Source organism: Hyperoodon ampullatus (assembly GCF_949752795.1).
Source record: "Hyperoodon ampullatus genome assembly, chromosome: 19".
Taxonomy (NCBI): Eukaryota; Metazoa; Chordata; class Mammalia; order Artiodactyla; family Ziphiidae; genus Hyperoodon; species Hyperoodon ampullatus.
In genome coordinates this window covers 8372739-8392450 of record NC_136932.1, presented here as the reverse complement: position 1 = coordinate 8392450, position 19712 = coordinate 8372739, and the positions used below count along the sequence as shown (strand labels likewise).

Sequence of the window (19712 nt, the reverse complement as noted above, 5' to 3'; positions counted from 1 at the left end):
TTATTCAAGGCTGCAAAATACCTTTATTTGCTAAATCCAGTAGACCTTTTAAAGTTCTTATTTTCTTCCACGTCCTGCTTCTTTGCATCATTCAATACAATTGACCACTCTTTTCTCTTTAAAACAATTTCTTTTCTCTTGCTTTTGAAGATTTTATACTTTCCTAGATTCCTCCTCCTTATCTCTCTTGCTGCTTCTGTATAGATCCCTTTGTTGACGCCTTCTCTTCTGCCTGAACATTTTTTTGTCTCTTCTTATTTATTTGTTATGCTTAGAACATCTCATTTTTTATTGGACTCAGACTTAGAAGTAGAAGCTCTCAGAGAAGACAGCCTCCGTCTCTTGGCAATCTGTTCCTGGCATTTTTCTTTGGCCTTCTTTATTCTCTTGCCAGAAGTTTAGCATATTCTGCAGCCTCTTCCTTATTTTTCTCAGTACGCTGTTTCTTCAGAGCAATACGCTGACATTTGTGTTGCAGAACACATGGAGTAACAAGATGCTGAATCTTGGGTGCTTTGGTCCTAGGTTTCTTACCTTTGTTTTGGGGCTTTCTCACAACATACTGGCGGACATCATCTTTATTTTTTTATTTTTTTAACATCTTTATCGGAGTATAATTGCTTTACAATGGTGTGTTAGTTTCTGCTTTATAACAAAGTGAATCAGTTCTACATATACATATATCCCCATATCTCTTCCCTCTTGCGTCTCCCTCCCTCCCACCCTCCCTATCCCACCCCTCTAGGTGGTCACAAAGCACCGGGCTGATCACCCTGTGCTCTGCGGCTGCTTCCCAGCAGCTATCTGTTTTACATTTGGTAGTGTATATATGTCCATGCCACTCTCTCACTTTGTCCCGGCTTACCCTTCCCCCTCCCCGTATCCTCAAGTCCATTCTCTAGTAGGTCTGCGTCTTTATTCCTGTCTTGCCCTTAGGTTCTTCATGACCATTATTTTGTTTGTTTTTCAGATTCCATATATATGTATTAGCATACGGTGTTTGTTTTTCTTTTTCTGACTTATTTCACTCTGTCGGACATCATCTTTAGAGAGATTGAAAAGTTTGTGGATTCTGCTAGCTCTTTTGGCGACAAGGCACAGTAGTATCAGTGAGTCAGGAATATCCTTCTCCCCTTTTTTTACGATGACCAAATTGAGAACACTCAGATTTGCATTCACAATGCAACCCCGTACAGATTTATGCTTTCTTTCTCCAGTCCTCCTTGGTCTGTAGCAGGAATGCCCCTTACTCAGTAGCAGGCGGACTCGGCCATGGGTCAAGACACCCTGCTTCATGGGGAAACCTTGTTTGTCGTTCCCACCACTGATTCGGACCACATAACCCTTCCATTCTTCACCCAGAGCGTCAGCAGCAACTTCTGTGGCCATACGCTTCTCATAAAAGGTACGAAGTTTTTGTTCATTGTTCACTTCAATGAGTTTCTGGCAGCCAGTAGCCGGGAAAGAGATGTTCTGCTTTATCCTGAAGTGGCTGATTGCCTCCGAGGTGCCACAGAAAAGAGCTGCCTAAACTTTAGATGTTGGAGTTCTTCAGCTTAGGACCTGGGCTCTCTTTTTCTGTCTAACCACTGTCCTTAAGCATAGAATCGTCATGCCACTGTTTTGAAATTTTTCACGTGGTGTGCTTTTATCCTTTAGGTCTTAGCTTAAATATTACTTCACAAGAAATCTTTCCTAACCACCCAATTTAAATAAATCCTCTACTTTATTCTCTTGCAATACTCTCATATATAATTTATAATTATAAATTTTTGCTTGTAGCCTTATTTATAGGCTGACTATGGTACTGGAAAGAAAGGGCCTTGAGGAGAGAAACTGTCTATTTGTCTGGCAATATGTATACTGCATCCAGTATAGTGCCTGGCACATAAGTACTCAATAAATACGAGTCGAACAAATAAATTCTTGGAAATGATGGGGAAAACCAGGTTTATTTGGTATACTATCAGAAATATAAACATTTTAGAGAATACATTTTTATTGTTTTTCAAGTAAAAGTTACACTGTCAAGTAAATAATAAATACATGAAGTAGCTGAGTAATTCACAACCTCATTAGCTTACACATTATATTTTGAGGCCCTTTCTCCCCCGACCAAGAAATTATTTCACTTTTGAACTCTGTGGTAGGTACAACAAGAATTACTTAACTCCCATTTTATTGATCAGACTGTTTACTCAGAAATCTTGTCAACTTTGAATTATACAGCTTGCGAAACCCTCTCCCCTTCTTGATGTCACTCCTTTATTTCATATTTGTTCTTCACCTTCACATGACCTCGGAACCTTGACTTTAGTAACTTAGCCCCTCCTTAATTTATACTTCTTGAGCACCACAGATTGATTTTTTACTTGTCTCAACACTTCGATTCCAAATTCTTTTCTTCCTAATCCTTTTTTGTCATACCTACTCACCAAGAACCTATCCCCACTCAGTAGAAATATTTGCATTCTTCATTTCTACATCTTTACTGTAGTGCAGTGTGGGACTAGTGCCAACTCACTGGACTCCCAGAACTGCCAAGGAATCCTTTCACGCATCAACTCCCTCTTAGTCTCTTCAACTGTCATTCTCAAACATTGATCTTTAAGCCCTCATCTTCCCTCAGCCACCCTTGTCCTTCCTCCATCTTCCCTTACTCCTAGTAGAAAACAAAGAAAATTTGGACTATCAGATGGGTGTGCCTTCTTCTACTGTAATATCTGCCATCAAACTTGGGTCTACCTCTTCCCATCCTTAAATATTTCTCCCTTGTTTCATAATCTGTCAAATGAAAATTCCTACCTACATCTGAATTCTGGATCCTAATCCTCTCTGTATCATCAAGGACCTTACATCTTTTTTCCTATCTTGGCAAACTCACTTTGCACTCATTCATTTCCTATCACCAGTAAACATGCTCACACATTCTTGGGGGAAAAGAACCACTAAAACTACAAAAAAAAACCTTACTCTGTTGACTCTTACTCTCTGTAACTGCCATCTTTTCTTTTTACTTGTCTTTAGAACCAGAATTCTGAAAGAATAGTCTCTACACTCGCTGCCTTCTATTCTTTTTTTTTTAATTTTCATTTTTATGAAAGTTGTACATAGTTTTTTTTTTTTTTTTTGCGGTATGTGGGCCTCTCACTGTTGTGGCCTCTCCCGTTGCGGAGCACACGCTCCGGACGCGCAGGCTCAACGGCCATGGCTCACGGGCCCAGCCGCTCCGCAGCATGCGGGATCCTCCCGGACCGGGACATGAACCCGCGTCCCCTGCATCGGCAGGCGGACTCCCAACCACTGCGCCACCAGGGAAGCCCTGTACATAGTTTTAAAGCCAAATAGCTTTACCATGCTTTTAACTGGAAAAAAAAACAAAAGCAAAAATTGCAGTCCTGCTTTGATACCCTTAGTATCTTGTTAAATATTGATAAGATATTTTTAAAATATGTGTAAGATATGAAGAGTAACTACAGACGCTTGTGTGTCTTCTGCTCAGTTTAAGAAGAACATTATCAATAACTTTATGATCCCGTCCCATTTCTTCCTCCCTCAGAGGTAAGCACTGTCCTGGATTTTGTGTTTATCATTCACTTGCATTTTTTCAGGTAGATTTTTGCTGTTGTTGAGATAAAATTCACTGGTTTAACCATTGTATAATATACAGTTTAGTGACTTAGCATATCCACAATGTTGTACAACTGCCACCACTAATTCCAGAACATTTACATCACCCTAAGAAGAAACCTTGTACCCTTTAGCAGTCATTCCTCATTCCCCCTGTTCTCCCTCCCCTAGCAACCACTTCTGTCTCTATACATTTGCCTATTCTGGACATTTCATATAAATTAAATCATTCAATATGTGGCCTATTGTATCTGACTTCTTTTACTTAGCATAATGTTTTCAAAGTTCATCCATATAAATAGCATATATCAGTACTTTACTCCTTTTTAGGGCTGAACAATATTGCATTGTATGAATATACTAGTTTGTTTAATTATTCATCAGTTAATGGACATATGAGTTGTTTCCACTTTTTGGTTATTATGAATAATGCTGCTTTGAATATCTTGTACAAGTTTTTGTGTGAATATATTTTTCAATTCTCTTTTGTGTATACCTAGGAATGGCATTGCTAGTTATATGGTAACTCAGTGTTTAACTTTTAAGGAACCGCCAGACTCTTTTCCACAAATGGTTGCACCATTTTGTATTCTCACTCGTACTATATGAGAGTTACAATTTCTCTACATTGTCATCAACACTTACTGTTTTCTGTCTTTTCTATTATAGCCATCCTAGTAGGTGTGAAGTAGTAGTATCTTCTTGTGGTTTTGGTTGAGCATCTTTTCATGTGCTTATTGGCCTTTTCTTTTTTTTTTTTGCGGTACGCAGGCCTCTCACTGTTGTGGCCTCTCCCATTGCGGAACACAGGCTCTGGACGCGCAGGCTCATCGGCCATGGCTCATGGGCCTAGCTGCTCCGTGGCATGTGGGATCTTCCCGGACCGGGGCACGAACCCGCGTCCCCTGCATCGGCAGGCGGACTCTCAACCACTGCGCCACCAGGGAAGCCCCTTATTGGCCTTTTAACTATGTTCTTTGGAGAAATGTCTATTCAGATCTTCTGCCCATTTTTTAAATTGGGCTCTCCTTTTATTGTTGAGTTATGAGAATTCTGTATGAATTCTGGAATGAGTCCCTTGTCAGGTGTATGACTTGCAAATATTTTCTTCCATTTTTTGTTGTCATTTCACTTGATAATGTCCTTTGGTGCTCAGAGTTTTAAAATTTGATGAAGTCGATTTTATCTTTGCTTCTTTTGTTGGTGGTGTTTTGATGTCATATTTAAGAACCCATTGCCTAATCCAAGGCCAGGAAAAGTTACACCTATGCTTCCTTCTAAGAGTTTTACAGTTTTAGCTCTTAACATTTAGGTCATTGATATATTTTGAATTAATTTTTATATGTCATGTGGGCTTCCCTGTTGGCAGAGTGGTTAAGAATCTGCCTGCCAAAGCAAGGGACACGGGTTCGAGCCCTGGTCTGGGGAGATCCCACATGTGGCAGAGCAACTAAGCCCGTGCGCCACAACTACTGAGCCTGAGCTCTAGAGCCTGCAAGCCACAACTGCTGAGCCCGCGTGCCACAACTACTGAAGCCTGTGCGCCTAGCGCCTGTGCTCTGCAGCAAGAGAAGCCACGACAATGAGAAGCCCGCGCACCGCAACAAAGAGTAGCCCCCGCTCACCGCAACTAGAGAAAGTCCACGCACAGCAGCGAAGACCCAACACAGCCATTATTTATTTATTTATTTATTTATTTATTTATTTATTTATTTATTTATTTATTTTTATTTTATTTAAAAAATTTTCATGTGTCATGTTTGGTAGGGGGTCCAAATTCAGTCTTTTGCATGTGCCTACCCAGTTGTCCCAGCACTGTTTGTTGAAAAGACTATTTTATCCCCATTGAATGGTCTTGGCCATTCAAAAATCAGTTGACCATAGATATATGGGTTTTTTTCTCTCAATTATTGGTATATTCCGTTGATCTTTATGTCTTTGCAGTAACACACTGTCTTGATTACTGTTGCTTTGTAGCAAGTGTTGCAATTGAGAAGTGTGAGCCCTTCTACTTTATTCATTTTCAGGATTGTTTTGGCTGTTCTTGGTCCCCTTGTAATCCTATGTGAATTTTAGAATCAGCTTCTCAATTTCTACAAAGAAGTCAGCTGGGATTCTGATAAAGATTATGTTGAATCTGTAGATCAGTTCGGGGAGTATTGCCATCTTAACAATGTTAAGTCTTCCAGTCCATGAACATAGGATGTTTTTTCATTTATTTACATCTTCTTTATTTCTTTCAATAATGTTTTTTTTAAGCTCTGTTTCTTTTGTTAAATTTAATCCTAAGAATTCTCATTTTTTATGTCACTGTGATTTTTTTATATTGATCTTGTATCCTACAACTTTGCTAAACTCATTTAGCAGCTCTAGTAGTTTTTTTTTGTGAATTCTTTAGGGTTTATTACATATAATGCCATATCATCCATGAAAAAAGATAGTTTTACTTCTTCTTTTTCCCATCTGCTTTCCCATCTGGATGCCTTTTTTTTTTTTTTTAACATGTCTAATCTCCCTGCTTAGAACCTCCAATATAATGTTGAGTAGAAATGACAAGAGCAGATAGCTCTGTCGTAGAGGGGAAGAGACATCTTTGTTCTGATTTTAATGGGCAAGCTTTCAGTCTTTAACTTTCAAGTATGATGTTAGCTGGGGGTTTTTCATAGATGCCCTTATCAGATTGAGGAAGTTCCCTTCTATTTGTAGTTTGTTGAGTGTTTTTCTCATGAAAGGGTGTTACATTTTGTCAAATGCTGTTTTTGCATCTATGAAAAAAATAACATGAGGTTCCCCCATCCCCATTAATGTGGTATATTATATAGATTTAATTTTTATATGTTGAACCAACTTTGCATTCCTGGGATAGATCCTACTTGGTCATGGTCATGGTGTATAATCTTTTTAATATGCTGCTGGATTTCGTTTGCTAGCAATTTGTTCAGGATTTTTGCATCTATATTTATAAGAGATGTTAGTCTGTAGTTTTCTTGTGATGTCTTTATATCAGGGTAATACTGGTCTCATGGAATGAATTAGAAAGTGTTACCAACTCTTTTATTTTCTCTTCCTTTTTAAAATGGTTTTACCATGTGTTTCATATCCCTAAATGTGTATTGTTTAATTTAACTGTTTTTGACTTTTATATAAATGGATTCATATATTTCCTGGTATACACGTATGAGAGTTTATCCAGGGTATGGCTTTTATTTGTTATTATTTGATTGCTTTAAAGTAGTTAAACCTGTGTGTTTTTCCTAAACACTGCTTCACCTGTAGCCTGTGTATATTGATATATAATGTTGTCGTTATCATTTTTTCCCTAGATATTCTAGTTTCAGATTTGTAGAAAGGCCTTTTTAAAAATGTTAATTCCCAGTTTCATTGTACTGTGTTCATATATGTTGCTTATATTATTTCTTCTTTGGGGGATTTATTATGGTTTCCTCTGTAGCCTAGTAGGGTCTTTTGGGGTGAGTGTTCTATGAGTACTTTTATAAAAGATGTACGCCCTATTTTGAGGCACATAACCGTGTTAAAATATCCTTAAGATGTTCTGTATCCTTGTTTATTTTTTATCTCTTTGACCTGTCATGTAATGAGATGATTTGAGTCTCCTTACTTTAGTATGTTCATGTGTTTCCCTTGAATCTCCTCTAATTTCTGATTTATGGATGTTGCTGCTAGATTATGATAGTTAGATATTAAGATTTTTAGATACCATGAGTTGACCTCATTGACATTATAAGTACCTTTATCTTGTTTAAAGCTTTTAATGTAAATTCTACCTTGATTGAAAGTAAAAACCCTGATTCCTGCTTTCATTTTTTTGTATATGTATTGCTTAGTATGTCTCCATCCTTTTGAGTCTTTCTCAATCACCCTGTTTTGAATGTGCCTCTTATGATCATCATGGAGTTGGGTTTTGCTTTGTGTTACAGTATGAAAAAATTTTTTGAGTTAATTTTTTATATTTTATGTGACAGATATGTTTAGTTCATATTTATCTTTTTATGTTGCTGACTCTGTGCTCTGTTTTTCTTCTCTGAGTGTAAGGTAGATAAAGCTATAGATAGATGGATAGATATAGATAAGTGGATATAGGTTGGATTATATTTTTGTTGTAATTACCTTTATAACTTAATAAAATTACCTTTTGTTCTTTATTTCTTTTAGAGAGTATCCATCATTTTCATACTGTAAGCAGGGGAAAGTTTCCTTGTTTCCTCTTTTTCCTCCCTTTCATTTCGTCTACCACCTAATAGCAGTAAACTTAGTGTGTATGTAGCATACAATTAAGTGTGGTTGTATAATACTTACATTACTTAATTTTCCATTTTAAATGGAGTTCTTTTTTACATCTATTATAGTTGTAACGAAAGGCAAATTGTAATTCCCATTTACTTATCTCTACCCCTTCCCCATCTTATATTAGTTATACCATTTCTTTCTTGTGAGGGCATATAACGTGTACATTGTAATCTGACACCCTAGTAGCCCCACTTCTTTTAACCTCAATTCTACATGTAAATGTATTCAAAGCAGCCTTCCAGTCCTTCTGTTGAGTTTTTCCTCATCACTTCTGCTGTTTATTTCCTAGTAACTTCTTTAAAGGGGGTTGTACAAACAATATTTCCTGAATTATTTATATATATATAAAATATATATAATATATGAGATTATATTTTATATTATACATTTATCTATAATATAAGCATTATATAATCTCATATGTTATATGAACCTATAAAAATAATTCAATCACATATGTAAATATATGTACATTATAAAATCCTTGGTTAATAACTTTCTTTCCCTAGATATCTTGTAGTGTTGTACCACTGGCTCCTGGAATTGAATATAATCCTGAAGAAATTGAAGGCTGGGCTGATTTCTCCCTTTGATGGTTTTACCTAGCTGCTCAGAGGAGTCTTTCTTTACCTTTAAGATTCAATAACTTTACTGCAGTGTTGATTATGACCACTCTTTTGGGACTGTTTTCATTGGCACAAAATGTGCCGCTTCAACATACAGATCAAGGCATGTGGTGGGGGTTTTTTGTTTTGGTTTTGGGTTTTTGGCCTGTATATTTGAAGGGATTTGGATATTTGTATATTTGAAGGAATGTCTCCCATTGCTCCAATCCAAGTTCTTCCCTCTGCTTTTTCTAGATCTCAGAAATTCTTGATGAGTGCAAGAGATGTAGTTGTATCACTTCAAGTGAGCCCTTTATCATACCTGAAGTATGTTTTTGCTGTCATTTTCTGAAATCTGCTACTGCTGGCCTTTTTTCACTGCTCACTTGGCCTTGAATGGCTTCTACTTCATTTCTCTTCACATACTTCTCTTATGCCTTTTTCTCTTATGCATTTTTTCATTCTCCAGATCGTATCACCGTTTTGCTTTTGTGTGGTATTCAAGAGAAAAAGAAAGTTGTTTTCCTGTGTTGCCACATTCATACCAGAAATCCTGGTATTGTTGTTTTCTGTTAGTTTGTTTTTTATGTATCCAGCAACCTTCCATTACTAGTGTTTGATAAGAGTTTATTATCGGAAGAGTTTGTTGGATTTTGTACATACTGTCTGCAAATAGTGACATTTCAGCATCATCCTTTCCAGTTTTTACACCTTCCTTGCCTCCCTCCTTCCCTTCCTTCCTCCTCCCCTTCCCCCTCCCCTCCCATTTCACTCCAGTGTTACCATTTCAGCTACATCTTAGGAGTTGAGGTGTGTCGTTTTTATCTCTCAGTTTGAAATATTTTCTACTTGATTATGATTTCTTCTTAGTTATTTAAAAGTGTTTCTTAATTTCCAAATATGTGACTTTTTTCCCCTGATTATTGTATTACTGACTGCTAATTTAATTGTAATACAGAAAATAATACCAGTTGTTTGAAATGTGTTAAAGTGGTCAGTTTCCTTAAATGCTCTGTGTTTACTCGAAAAGAATATGTATCCTCTAGTTGTTGGCTGCAGTTTTACACATATCCTATTTGTTTGAGACTGTTAATTGTATTCCTTGAATCAGCTATACTCTTACTAAATTTTTTTGCTTGCTTGAACTATCAGTTACTGAGAGAGGAATGTTAATCTCCCACTGATGGTGGATTTTTCCATTTCTTCTTATAACTTTGGCATTTTTTGCTTATATATTTTGAAGCTGCATACAACTTTATAATTGTTAATAGATTGAGCCTATTATTATAAAGTGATATTTTTGCCTTAAAGTTTCTTTTGTCTGATATCAATTTTGATAGCTTTATTTTGGTTAGTGTATTTTCTGATGTCTTTTTCCACCCTTTTTCTTTTAGCTTTTATAATCAACATTTAGTTGGATTATTTGTAGGTGTTTTATCTAGTCTTCCAATATCTTTCCCCCCCGCCCCAGTCTCTCTTAATTGGAGTATTTAATCTAAATATAGGTAATGTCATTTCCAGTATATTTGGATTAAAATCCGCCATCTCATTTTGTCCTTTCCCTTTTCCCCACTTCTTTTCCTCTTTATTTCTGCATTCTTTTGTTGGTCTCAGCAAGCAATATTGGACTGGGAGATGTCTAGCATATTGATGAAGTCACGGAAATGGATTAAATCACCCAGGGAGAAAGGAAGAACACAGTATCAGAGTTGAAGAATTCTTTCCATGAGCTTATCAGCAGACTAGACACAGCAGAAGATAGAATCAGTAAATTTGAAGACAAGTCAATATAAATTATCCAAACTGAAATGGAAAGAAAAAGTAAAAAAACAGAACAGACTATCCAAGATCAATGGGGTAGTATCCAGACAGTTTAATACAGTATTACTGAAGTCCCAATAGGAGAGAGAAATGGGATAGATTCCAAGAGATGATGGCTGAGAAGTTTTTTTTTTTCTTTTTTTAGTGGGACATAAAATAATGACATTTTAAGAGGAAATGAAATATATGGTAAAGTGGTCTCAGGCCCTTGGGAAGAAGAAAATTCAAACTTCTTTAGAACAACTTAGGCTTCAAAAAAACTCCTAGATAGGGATTTCCCTGGTGGTCCAGTGGTTAGGACTCAGCACTTTCACTGGCGTGGCCTGGGTTCACACCCTGGTTGGGGAACTAAGCCATGCAGCCAAAAAAAAAAAAAAAAAAAGAACTCCTAGATAAAGCTCCCCAAAACAGAAGATCATAGTCATATCACAAATCCAACTGAGAAACTAGACACTATGGGCTAGAGTTAATGGAGGAAAAAAAAGAGCATAGTCAGACCCCTTAAGACTTAAGATATTGGAATTGTCAGCTCAGATTACAGTGTGTAAAACAAGCATATTTAATATGTTTAAGAATAAAAAGGGATTGAGATCATGAGTAAAGGGCAAGAGACCATATAAAAACTCATTGGGAAGATTTAATAGCGTTTTGCACAGAGTTGAATATTAAATTGTAACACATCTGAAGAAGTATCAGGATGCAGGAAAAAATGGAGAGAGGGAGGGCAAGAAAGAAAGAGAGAGAAATGGAAAATACATGAAGAGATTAAGAGTTAGATGATAAAGAATGAGAAGCTCTAACGTGTCTAGACAGAGTTCCAGAACGAAAGAAAGAAAAAGAATAGGGCAGAGGCAGTGTTCAAAGAGGAGATCCCAGAATTTGATGAAAGACACAACTCACAGATTCAGGAAGCCTAATGAGTCTCGAGCAAGATAAAAAAAGAAGTCTACATGTAGACACATCCTGGTAAAACTGTAGAAAAATACACAATCTTTCAAGAACTGTTGTAGTAAATGGAAGTCAGAATACAGTGTCAATTCTGTTATAATCTAATGGAATGTTGAATGTGCTCAGAGCAAACAACCATCAACCTAGAATTGTACACCCAGCAAAAATATCTTTAAGAGTAGAGATTAGGGCTTCCCTGGTAGCGCAGTGGTTGAGAGTCCACCTGCCGATGCAGGGGACATGGGTTCGTGCCCCAGTCCGGGAAGATCCCACATGCCGTGGAGCGGCTGGGCCCATGAGCCATGGCCGCTGAGCTTGCGCGTCCGGAGCCTGTGCTCCGCAACGGGAGAGACCACAACAGTGAGAGGCCTGCGTACCGCAAAAAAAAAGAGTAGAGATTAAAAATAGATAAATTTTTGGATAAAAAAATCAATTTGCCACCAGAAGACTCTTCTAAAAGAAATTTCACAGAAAGTACTTAAGAAAGAAGGAATGTGATTCCTTTAGAAAGACTTGAGATGCAATAAGAAATCTCTTATAATCAATATTTAATTGGATTGTATGTGGTTTTTTTTGTTTGTTTTTTCTTTTTTCTTTTTTTTTTTTTTTGCGGTACGTGGGCTTCTCACTGTTGTGGCCTCTCCCGTTGCGGAGCACAGGCTCCAGACGTGCAGGCTCAGTGCCCATGGCTCACGGGCCCTGACGCACTGCGGCATGTGGGATCTCCCCAGACCGGGGCACGAACCCGCGTCCCCTGCATCGGCAGGCGGACTCTCAACCACTGCGCCACCAGGGAAGCCCTTGTTTGTTTTTTTTTAATATCCAGTCTTCTGATCTCTTTTTTGGAAGAGTAAATCTTCCAAATCTATATAAACATTATAAAAAACCAATGTCATGGAATTAAAAATAAAAACCAAAATAGAATTAAAACATGCTTCTGCAGCCACTGTTGCTAGAAGATATATTCCACTTGGCACCTGCTGCTGCTGCTTTTTTTTTTTTTTTTTTAATATTTATTTATTTGGCTGAGCCGGGTCTTAGCTGCAGCATGTGGGATCTTTGTTACTGCATGCGGGATCTTTAGTTGAGGCATGCAAACTCTTAGTCGTGGCATGTGAGATCTAGTTCCCTGACCAGGGATCGAACCCCAGGCCCCCTCCATTGGGAGCACAGAGTCTTAGCCACTGGACCACCAGGGAGGTCCTGGCACCTGCTTCTTTATACTGCTCACTTTTGAAAGAAAGTCTTGTGCAGGTGCATTTCACAGGAAAAGAGGGTAGACCATATGTCTGCACCCTAGTTTTAAGGGAAGTTGGGAAGGTGAGCTTTCTGACTTCTCTCTGGGAAACTAGCACTGATGAGGAAGAATATCCACAAGTTGCTTAATAGCCAGACAACATGAAATTGCCCAGGATGCTGAGAGAAAATATTGAGAAGGATCGAATAGGGAAAAAAATCATAATGTGCTATATATTCACTTTTCACTTTTAACTAATGTATCCAAATGAGTTCAATACTGGCATTCCACAAAATACATCAGCCTTCTCTTGCATACTAATTAAATAGCTCATGTGAGAAATAGTGGAGAGATGTTAGATGATAGAGATGCCTTGAAAGTGTATCCAAAAGATGCTAAACTGAATAAAAGAAAGGCTGATTGTAGTGCCTTTGAAATGAGATTTATCTTTAGGTCTGTTAACTAGAAGGAGCTACTCATCTACCCTGCTGTAGAAGGCTAGCAAGCAATCATTTATCATTCCTTTCCCCTTCTCATTCTTCTATGCTGCTTTATAGCAAATGAATATACTCAGCTTGCTTTGAGATGTCTTTTGATGTCTAGTTTTTAAGTGGAACTGCTGAGGCAAATTGGACCACTTCTTTGGGTCAGTCCCACAGTTTTGAGCCAAAACCTCATTAAGACTAGTGGATAACCAACATATCTGTGTTGGCTTTTCAAAATTAGCAGTGCAGCTTATTTGGAGAATAATCTTGTAATGTTTAACCCCATAGCTGGCCACAGTCTCAAGTAATGCTTTGTGCTATAAAGTCTAAAAGCTGAACGTTAATAGTTACTCCAGCTTCTTTTGGTTAGTAACTTGCCTGGCATATCTTTTTCTGTCCTTTAACTTTCAACTTTCTAAGTCCTCATGTTTTAGGGATATCTCTTATAATCAGCATGTAGTTGGATTTGTTTTTCTGATAGTTTTTTATTTTAATACATTTACATTTCTTGTGATTACTTATAAATATGTTTCTTACATCTTTTTACTTTCTATTTTCCTGTTTTTTGTTGTCTGTCTTACCTTTATAAAATTGAAGTTTTCTTAATTTTTCCCCCTTTACTACTCCTATTCTTCTGATAACAACCCTTGGAATTCTAATACAAATTATGATTAATTTAACCAAGTCTAAAGTTAACTACATCTCAATCAGTAGAAGGACTCTAGAACGCTTTAATTTCAAACACCCTCTCCTATTATATATGGCTGTGTCTGCTAGCATTCTTTTTTAACCCTTTTCCATCCTGCAAGCTAGGTGGTGGTGTTACTGTTGTGATTATTAATCTATATATTTATTAATTTCATTCCTTACCACTTTTAGTATTTCAGACCTTTTGTCTGACATCATTTTCTTTCCTTAAAACAGTGACTTTCAAGTCCTCAGTAATATTACATTAATAATATAAAGTAATATTACATTAATTAATTAATATTAAATTAATTGTTAATTTATTTATATTAATTATATTATATTAACTATATAATTAATGTATATATTAATATATAATTATATTAATTATAGATAAATTAATTATATTGATTATATTAATCTAAGAATTCATGCTGTATCTTCTGTATCTAAGAATAATTATTAATTAAACTAATAACATTAATATTAAATTAATTATATTACATTAATATAAAGTAATATTACAAGTCCTCATGTAATATTAATATTACAACCACACAAACACAACTGAAACAAAAGTTTTACAAGACAGTATTTACCTTTATTATGTGAAATATCCTCTATATTTTTCTATTCTTTTTCTTTTTTTTTTCCTTTTTTTCTGCCTGTTACAATCTATGAAATCAATGTCATGACCCACTAGTGGGTCACAATCTATGATTTCAGAAATACTGCTTTAGGAAGTTCCTTTTTAATGAATCTGTAGGTGGTAAATTCTCTTTTCATCTGGAGAAAAAATTCTCTTTTTATCATTTGGTATACAAATGAAAATGTTTTCTCTCACACACCAAAGCATACTATCTTCCATCTTTTGATGTTGCTTTTGAATCTTCTGTCAATCTGATTGTGGGTGATCCTTAATTTTTTTCTGTGTAGTACTATGATTTCATTGTCTTTGGTCCCATAGTTATGGGACTCAGTTTCACTAGAGTGATTCTAGGTGCTTATTTTTATTTAGCCTGTGTGGTATACCTGGGCTTCCTGTACCTGCGGAGTCATGTCTTTCATCAGTTCTGAAAAATTCTCAGCCATTATATCAATAGAAATATAATTCACTTACCATAAAACTCACCCTTTTAAAGTGTACAGTTCAGTGGTTTTTAGTATATTCCACAAGGTCATGCAACCATTGTTACAATCTAATTCCAGAATGTTTTCACCACCCTGCTACATTTTTTTGAGCTCTATCTTGACTGTCTTTTAACCCATCCCCTAGATAGTTGGTGAATTTTTTTGTTTATTTTTTACAGTTAGGTTTTTCAATTGTAAAAATCTCATTTGGTTCTTTCTGCAATCTGCCTATTTTTTTGGTTTTGATTTTTTAGAGTGTTTTATGTTTGCTAATTTTTGTAATTCCATTTTATATTTTAAACATTTTATAGTTCTGTTCTAAAATCTGAGTTCTTGGGGACTAAATCTATTGCTTATTTTTTGTGACTCTTGCCTGTGATAGATTTATTTCCTTTTGTGTGTGTAGTAATCTTTGATTGTAACTCATATTTTATTGATCCTAATCTAGGAAAAAATTTGGGACCAAAATTGAGGATGCTTTCTGAGAATATATTTTATTCCCACTGCCAAGACCCAGAGATCCTGGGATTTCCAGCCTACTTCCAGGTTCTTTTCCTTACTAGTGAGGCTTCTCAAGTTTAGTTCCTCCACCTTGCTCAAACCTCAAGCTCCAGTGTCACCCACATGTCCTAAGGAGAGCCCTTGCCCATCACAGCTCTGATTTCAGTTTCAGGTCATAGCTGATTTTTAAATTTTGTTTTGTTTTTTCTTCTCCAATTGCCCTTCTCGGGGATTTACTTTTCTCTCTGTGGTTCCTGCAGTGCAGTGAAAATTGTGTTTTATATGTCTGGTTGGTTGAGGGGTTTTTAGCCAGGGATAGGAGTAGGGAATGCCACAGTATCTAGCCCACCACACTGCCAAAAGAGAAAGTAAAATTAAACTCTGAACTTTGTTTGAAGACAACCGTTAGTATAACCACATGCTAATTACCCCACCATATTGCTACTTCTGCTCTATCTGACTTTAACTGGTACCATTAAATGTTATGAAAAGCCCTTTTTCCCTCTTCAGGGAAGACTACTTTTTTATAACATTCACTTAAAACTCTACCAAGTCATATTTTGTTTTATTTTGTGGTTCTTACAGGATTATGTTGATAAAGAGAAGGCAATTGCCAAAGCGTTGGAAGACCTCAGAGCCAACTTTTACTGTGAACTCTGTGATAAGCAATATCAGAAACATCAGGAATTTGACAACCATATCAACTCCTATGATCATGCACACAAGCAGGTGAGGAACAGTTAATTTCTAACAAAGAAAAAGATACTTTATTTGTTATAACTATTGAACTTTGTAAGTGTACCCCAAAAAACTTGTTGACTGTGGTTTCTTGTATCTGCCTGTCTTTATCTGAGGTCATCTGACTGACTTGACTTTTCTCCAGTGACAGAGTCCTGACATTGACCTCATCCTTCCAAGATTGTATGTAGAGTGAAGAATTGTGAGCTTCATAAATCGTGCATAAAATTTTTGGCTTTGAGTGCTTTCTAAATTTGTATTTTTCAACTAAGGATCACTGGGAGCTTTGTTTCCCTTTCTCCCCCTTTCTGAACTTGTTAAACTTTGAACAGTTATCTCAGACTGTGGTCATTTCATCTTCTGTATCTAAGAATTCATGCTGTATTGGTTATTTCCTATCAGTAAGTCATTTTGTTACTTGGTACACCTTGGAGGATAGATAAATTTTGAGAAGGAAAATAAAGTTAGATGCTATTTTAACTTCAACAGAAAATTCTGATGCTGCATGTTGAAGAGCTTGCTGAAAAATGAATTACACCTTCTTTATGGTCTTTTTCTTTTCTTTTCTTTTCTTTCTTTTCTTTCTTTTTTTTTCTTTCTTTCTTTCACTGATTTAGAAAAGAAACTTATTCCTAACTAGTACTGGCATAAAGAAGGCGGCAATAATTCCTTTGGGGGATTTTAGAAGGAGGAAATGAATCTTTACATCTATAGAACAATTCTAACTTATTAAAGAATTTTGAGCCATTTGATCTTAGGTGACTTTAGCAGAACTTGCTAAGTCTTTGGGGGTACAATGGTTGTAGTTGTAAATTTGTAAGATTTATGAGCATTACTGGAATGCTCTCATAAGCTGGACCTGTCGAACCAACTTTTATTTTTTTAACCTTTGTTTCATCTTCCAACCAACCATAAGATTTTAGTGCACATAAAAGGTGAGCTTTGGGGCTTCCTTGGTGCCGCGGTGGTTGAGAGTCCGCCTGCCGATGCAGGGGACACAGGTTCGTGCCCCGGTCCGTGAGGATCCCACATGCCGCGGAGCGGCTGGGCCCGTGAGCCATGGCTGCTGGGCCTGTGCGTCCAGAGCCTGTGTTCCACAACAGGAGAGGCCACAACAGTGAGAGGCCCGCTTACCGCAAAAAAAAAAAAAAAAAAAAAAAAAGGCGAGCTTTGACTAAGTTTTCTCTTACTGGCACAGGAATAGTTTGTAAGCTGGTTGTGGTCTTACGCTTTTTCCACATGTAACCACACCTAACCAGTTTAAGATTCTTCCACTGATAGAGTTATATTGAAGACAGCTTTTCAACTTTTTATACAACTTTGGACATTGTTTTAATATATTGTCAGCTCTACTTGATTTGAGGAAGAGAAATCTAGAGAGCATATATATGGACAAGATATATTAGCAATTACCTTACTACTTCAAAGAATCATATGTCAAGAAAGACAAATGCAACAGTGAATATTGCTTATCCAGTAACTTTTCCAGCTTTTTGGTGTGTGTGTAGTTCAAATTTGGGGTTTTGTTTTTGTTTTGTTTGTTTTGGGGAATTAACAAAGATATTTAGCATCTAAATACATATCTACCATTTTGGGCTCTTGAGAATTTCTTCAGTTAAGAATTGTGTATGATAAATTAAAAGAATTGATATATTTATATGTATAACTAAATCACTTTGCTGTACACCTGAAACTAACACATTATAAATCAACTATACTCCAATATAAAATAAAAATTTTTTTTTAATGAAAAGACTCGGGCTTCCCTGGTGGTGCAGTGGTTGAGAGTCTGCCTGCCAATGCAGGGGACACGGGTTTGTGCCCCGGTCCGGGAAGATCCCACATGCCACGGAGCAGCTGGGCCCGTGAGCCATGGCTGCTGAGCCTGCGAGTCCGGAGCCCGTGCTCCACAACGGGAGAGGCCACAACAGTGAGAGGCCCGTGTACCGCAAAAAAAAAAAAAAAAGAAAAAGAAAAGAAAAGACTCCAGAGGAAACTTCAGGCACCAAAAAAGAATAATTAGAAAGGTTACATTTTTAGTTGAAAGAAGTTTCTTAACTTCCCTTTCTTTCAATTAGAAAAAAATGAACCAGGAAAAGTGTGATTCAAACTTGAATCATGTATAGACTTGCTTTTTAAGGGGAAAAAATTCTATCAGAGCAAAACAGATTTACAAATTAAATCTGAGCAAAAATATGGAACTAATAAAATTCGCATTGACAGCATTAACGTGATGGATGGTAATGTTTTAGTGATGTTGCTCTCAGTTTGAGAGTAGTAGAAATTATTACAACTGATTCATTTGAATTTGACATGTTTATTCTCCTGTGCACCTTGTGTTGCCTCTGTTCTCTCATCACTTTTCTCTTTTGCAGTGATTCTCCATCTGGGGAGATTTTGTCCCCCAGGGGACACTTGGCAATGTCTGGAGACATTTTTGATTATCACAACTGGGGAGATGGTAATACTGGCACCTAGTGGGTAGAGACTAAGTGTGCCGCTAAACATCCTACAATTCACAGGAAAGCTGCTTGCAACAAAGAATTACCTGGCTCAAAATGTTGATAGTAGTGCTGAGGTTGAGAAACTCTCTTCTCTTAAGACTACTGAAAAACTTTCAAATACATATGATATTGTGATATTGTTTGGCCTTTGTTTGGTACAAACCAATTTCATTTTAAGTCCCCAGTTATGTTGTAAACATTTCTAATGTTCTCATCTAAATGATCTCAAATATTTATTATTATTACTCTTTTTTAGATTATCATCAAAATGAAAATACAAAATTAAGGATTTCTTATATTGAACTACCGTGTCCATTAATATAGAATATATCTGTGATCCCTGGTCTGGGAAGAAAGTCTTTAGTTGGTGTGATTAATGAATGCATGTAAGCTTATTTGTTCACCTTGATCAAAAGCCCATTTTAGGTGTTAAACAAAGAACAGATGTGGTGTAAGTTTGTTATTTTGTTTGTTTTTTGGTAGTGTTCTCTATTTGGTTAAAATGTAGGCTTTTCATCCTTCTTTATACTGTTCTCAATGGAAGTGGTAGAATCTTGAAATAGAATGCTATAAATATATAAACAAAAAAATGCACAGTACTGAATTTTTTATAGTTACTTTTCCCTGCCCTTAGAATTTCTAAGGAGACTTTAACTGACCTTGGTACAACACAGCTAAATAATCCCTAAGAGGAGGAGGTAGGTCCTATTTTTCATTCCTCTTTGATGGACATGAACTTACCATACAAATGGACCTACCATTTTCCAAATTTATGCTCTAAAATCATAAAGACACCCTGTCTTGTCTTCCAGGAAGGCACACAGGATTATTATGAATCTGAGATAATAGGTAAGTACATTCAACCCTATATTAGTAATCCCTAGTTTGCATCTTTCATCAAATTTTCACCATTAAAATTTTCCAGAGAAATAATCTATTATGTTAGTGGTAAACTTACTAGTGTAGGCAGGATCCTGAACATGCCCTTATCTTTATTAAGCACAAGTAATCTCTCAAAAAGGAGCTATGTGGTCACCCTCATTTGTGGTGATTTTTTTATCCCCCTGCCCTTTGGTGCTATGTACATCTCACTATTCACTAGTTTTTCTCAAATTTT

At 36.5% G+C, this 19712-nt stretch overlaps 1 protein-coding gene and 1 pseudogene across 3 annotated transcripts in view; one reads left to right on the top strand and one right to left on the bottom strand.

Annotated features, from left to right (window-relative positions):
- Nucleotides 1-19712, top strand: part of GPATCH8 (G-patch domain containing 8) — a gene marked incomplete at both ends in the record, with an annotated part of 99060 nt that overhangs the window by 61902 nt on the left and 17446 nt on the right. For both annotated transcript variants that reach the window (XM_079724593.1, XM_079724594.1), the window contains one exon: nt 15939-16082. In XM_079724593.1, coding sequence (XP_079580719.1) covers nt 15939-16082 — 144 coding nt within the window. The remainder of the gene's footprint in view (nt 1-15938; nt 16083-19712) is intronic.
- LOC307067373 (small ribosomal subunit protein eS6-like) lies at nt 282-14813 on the bottom strand (annotated as a pseudogene). Its single transcript has 3 exons — nt 14769-14813; nt 1029-1527; nt 282-576 (listed from the first exon to the last, which is right to left on the bottom strand). The product of its transcript is annotated as a small ribosomal subunit protein eS6-like (transcript).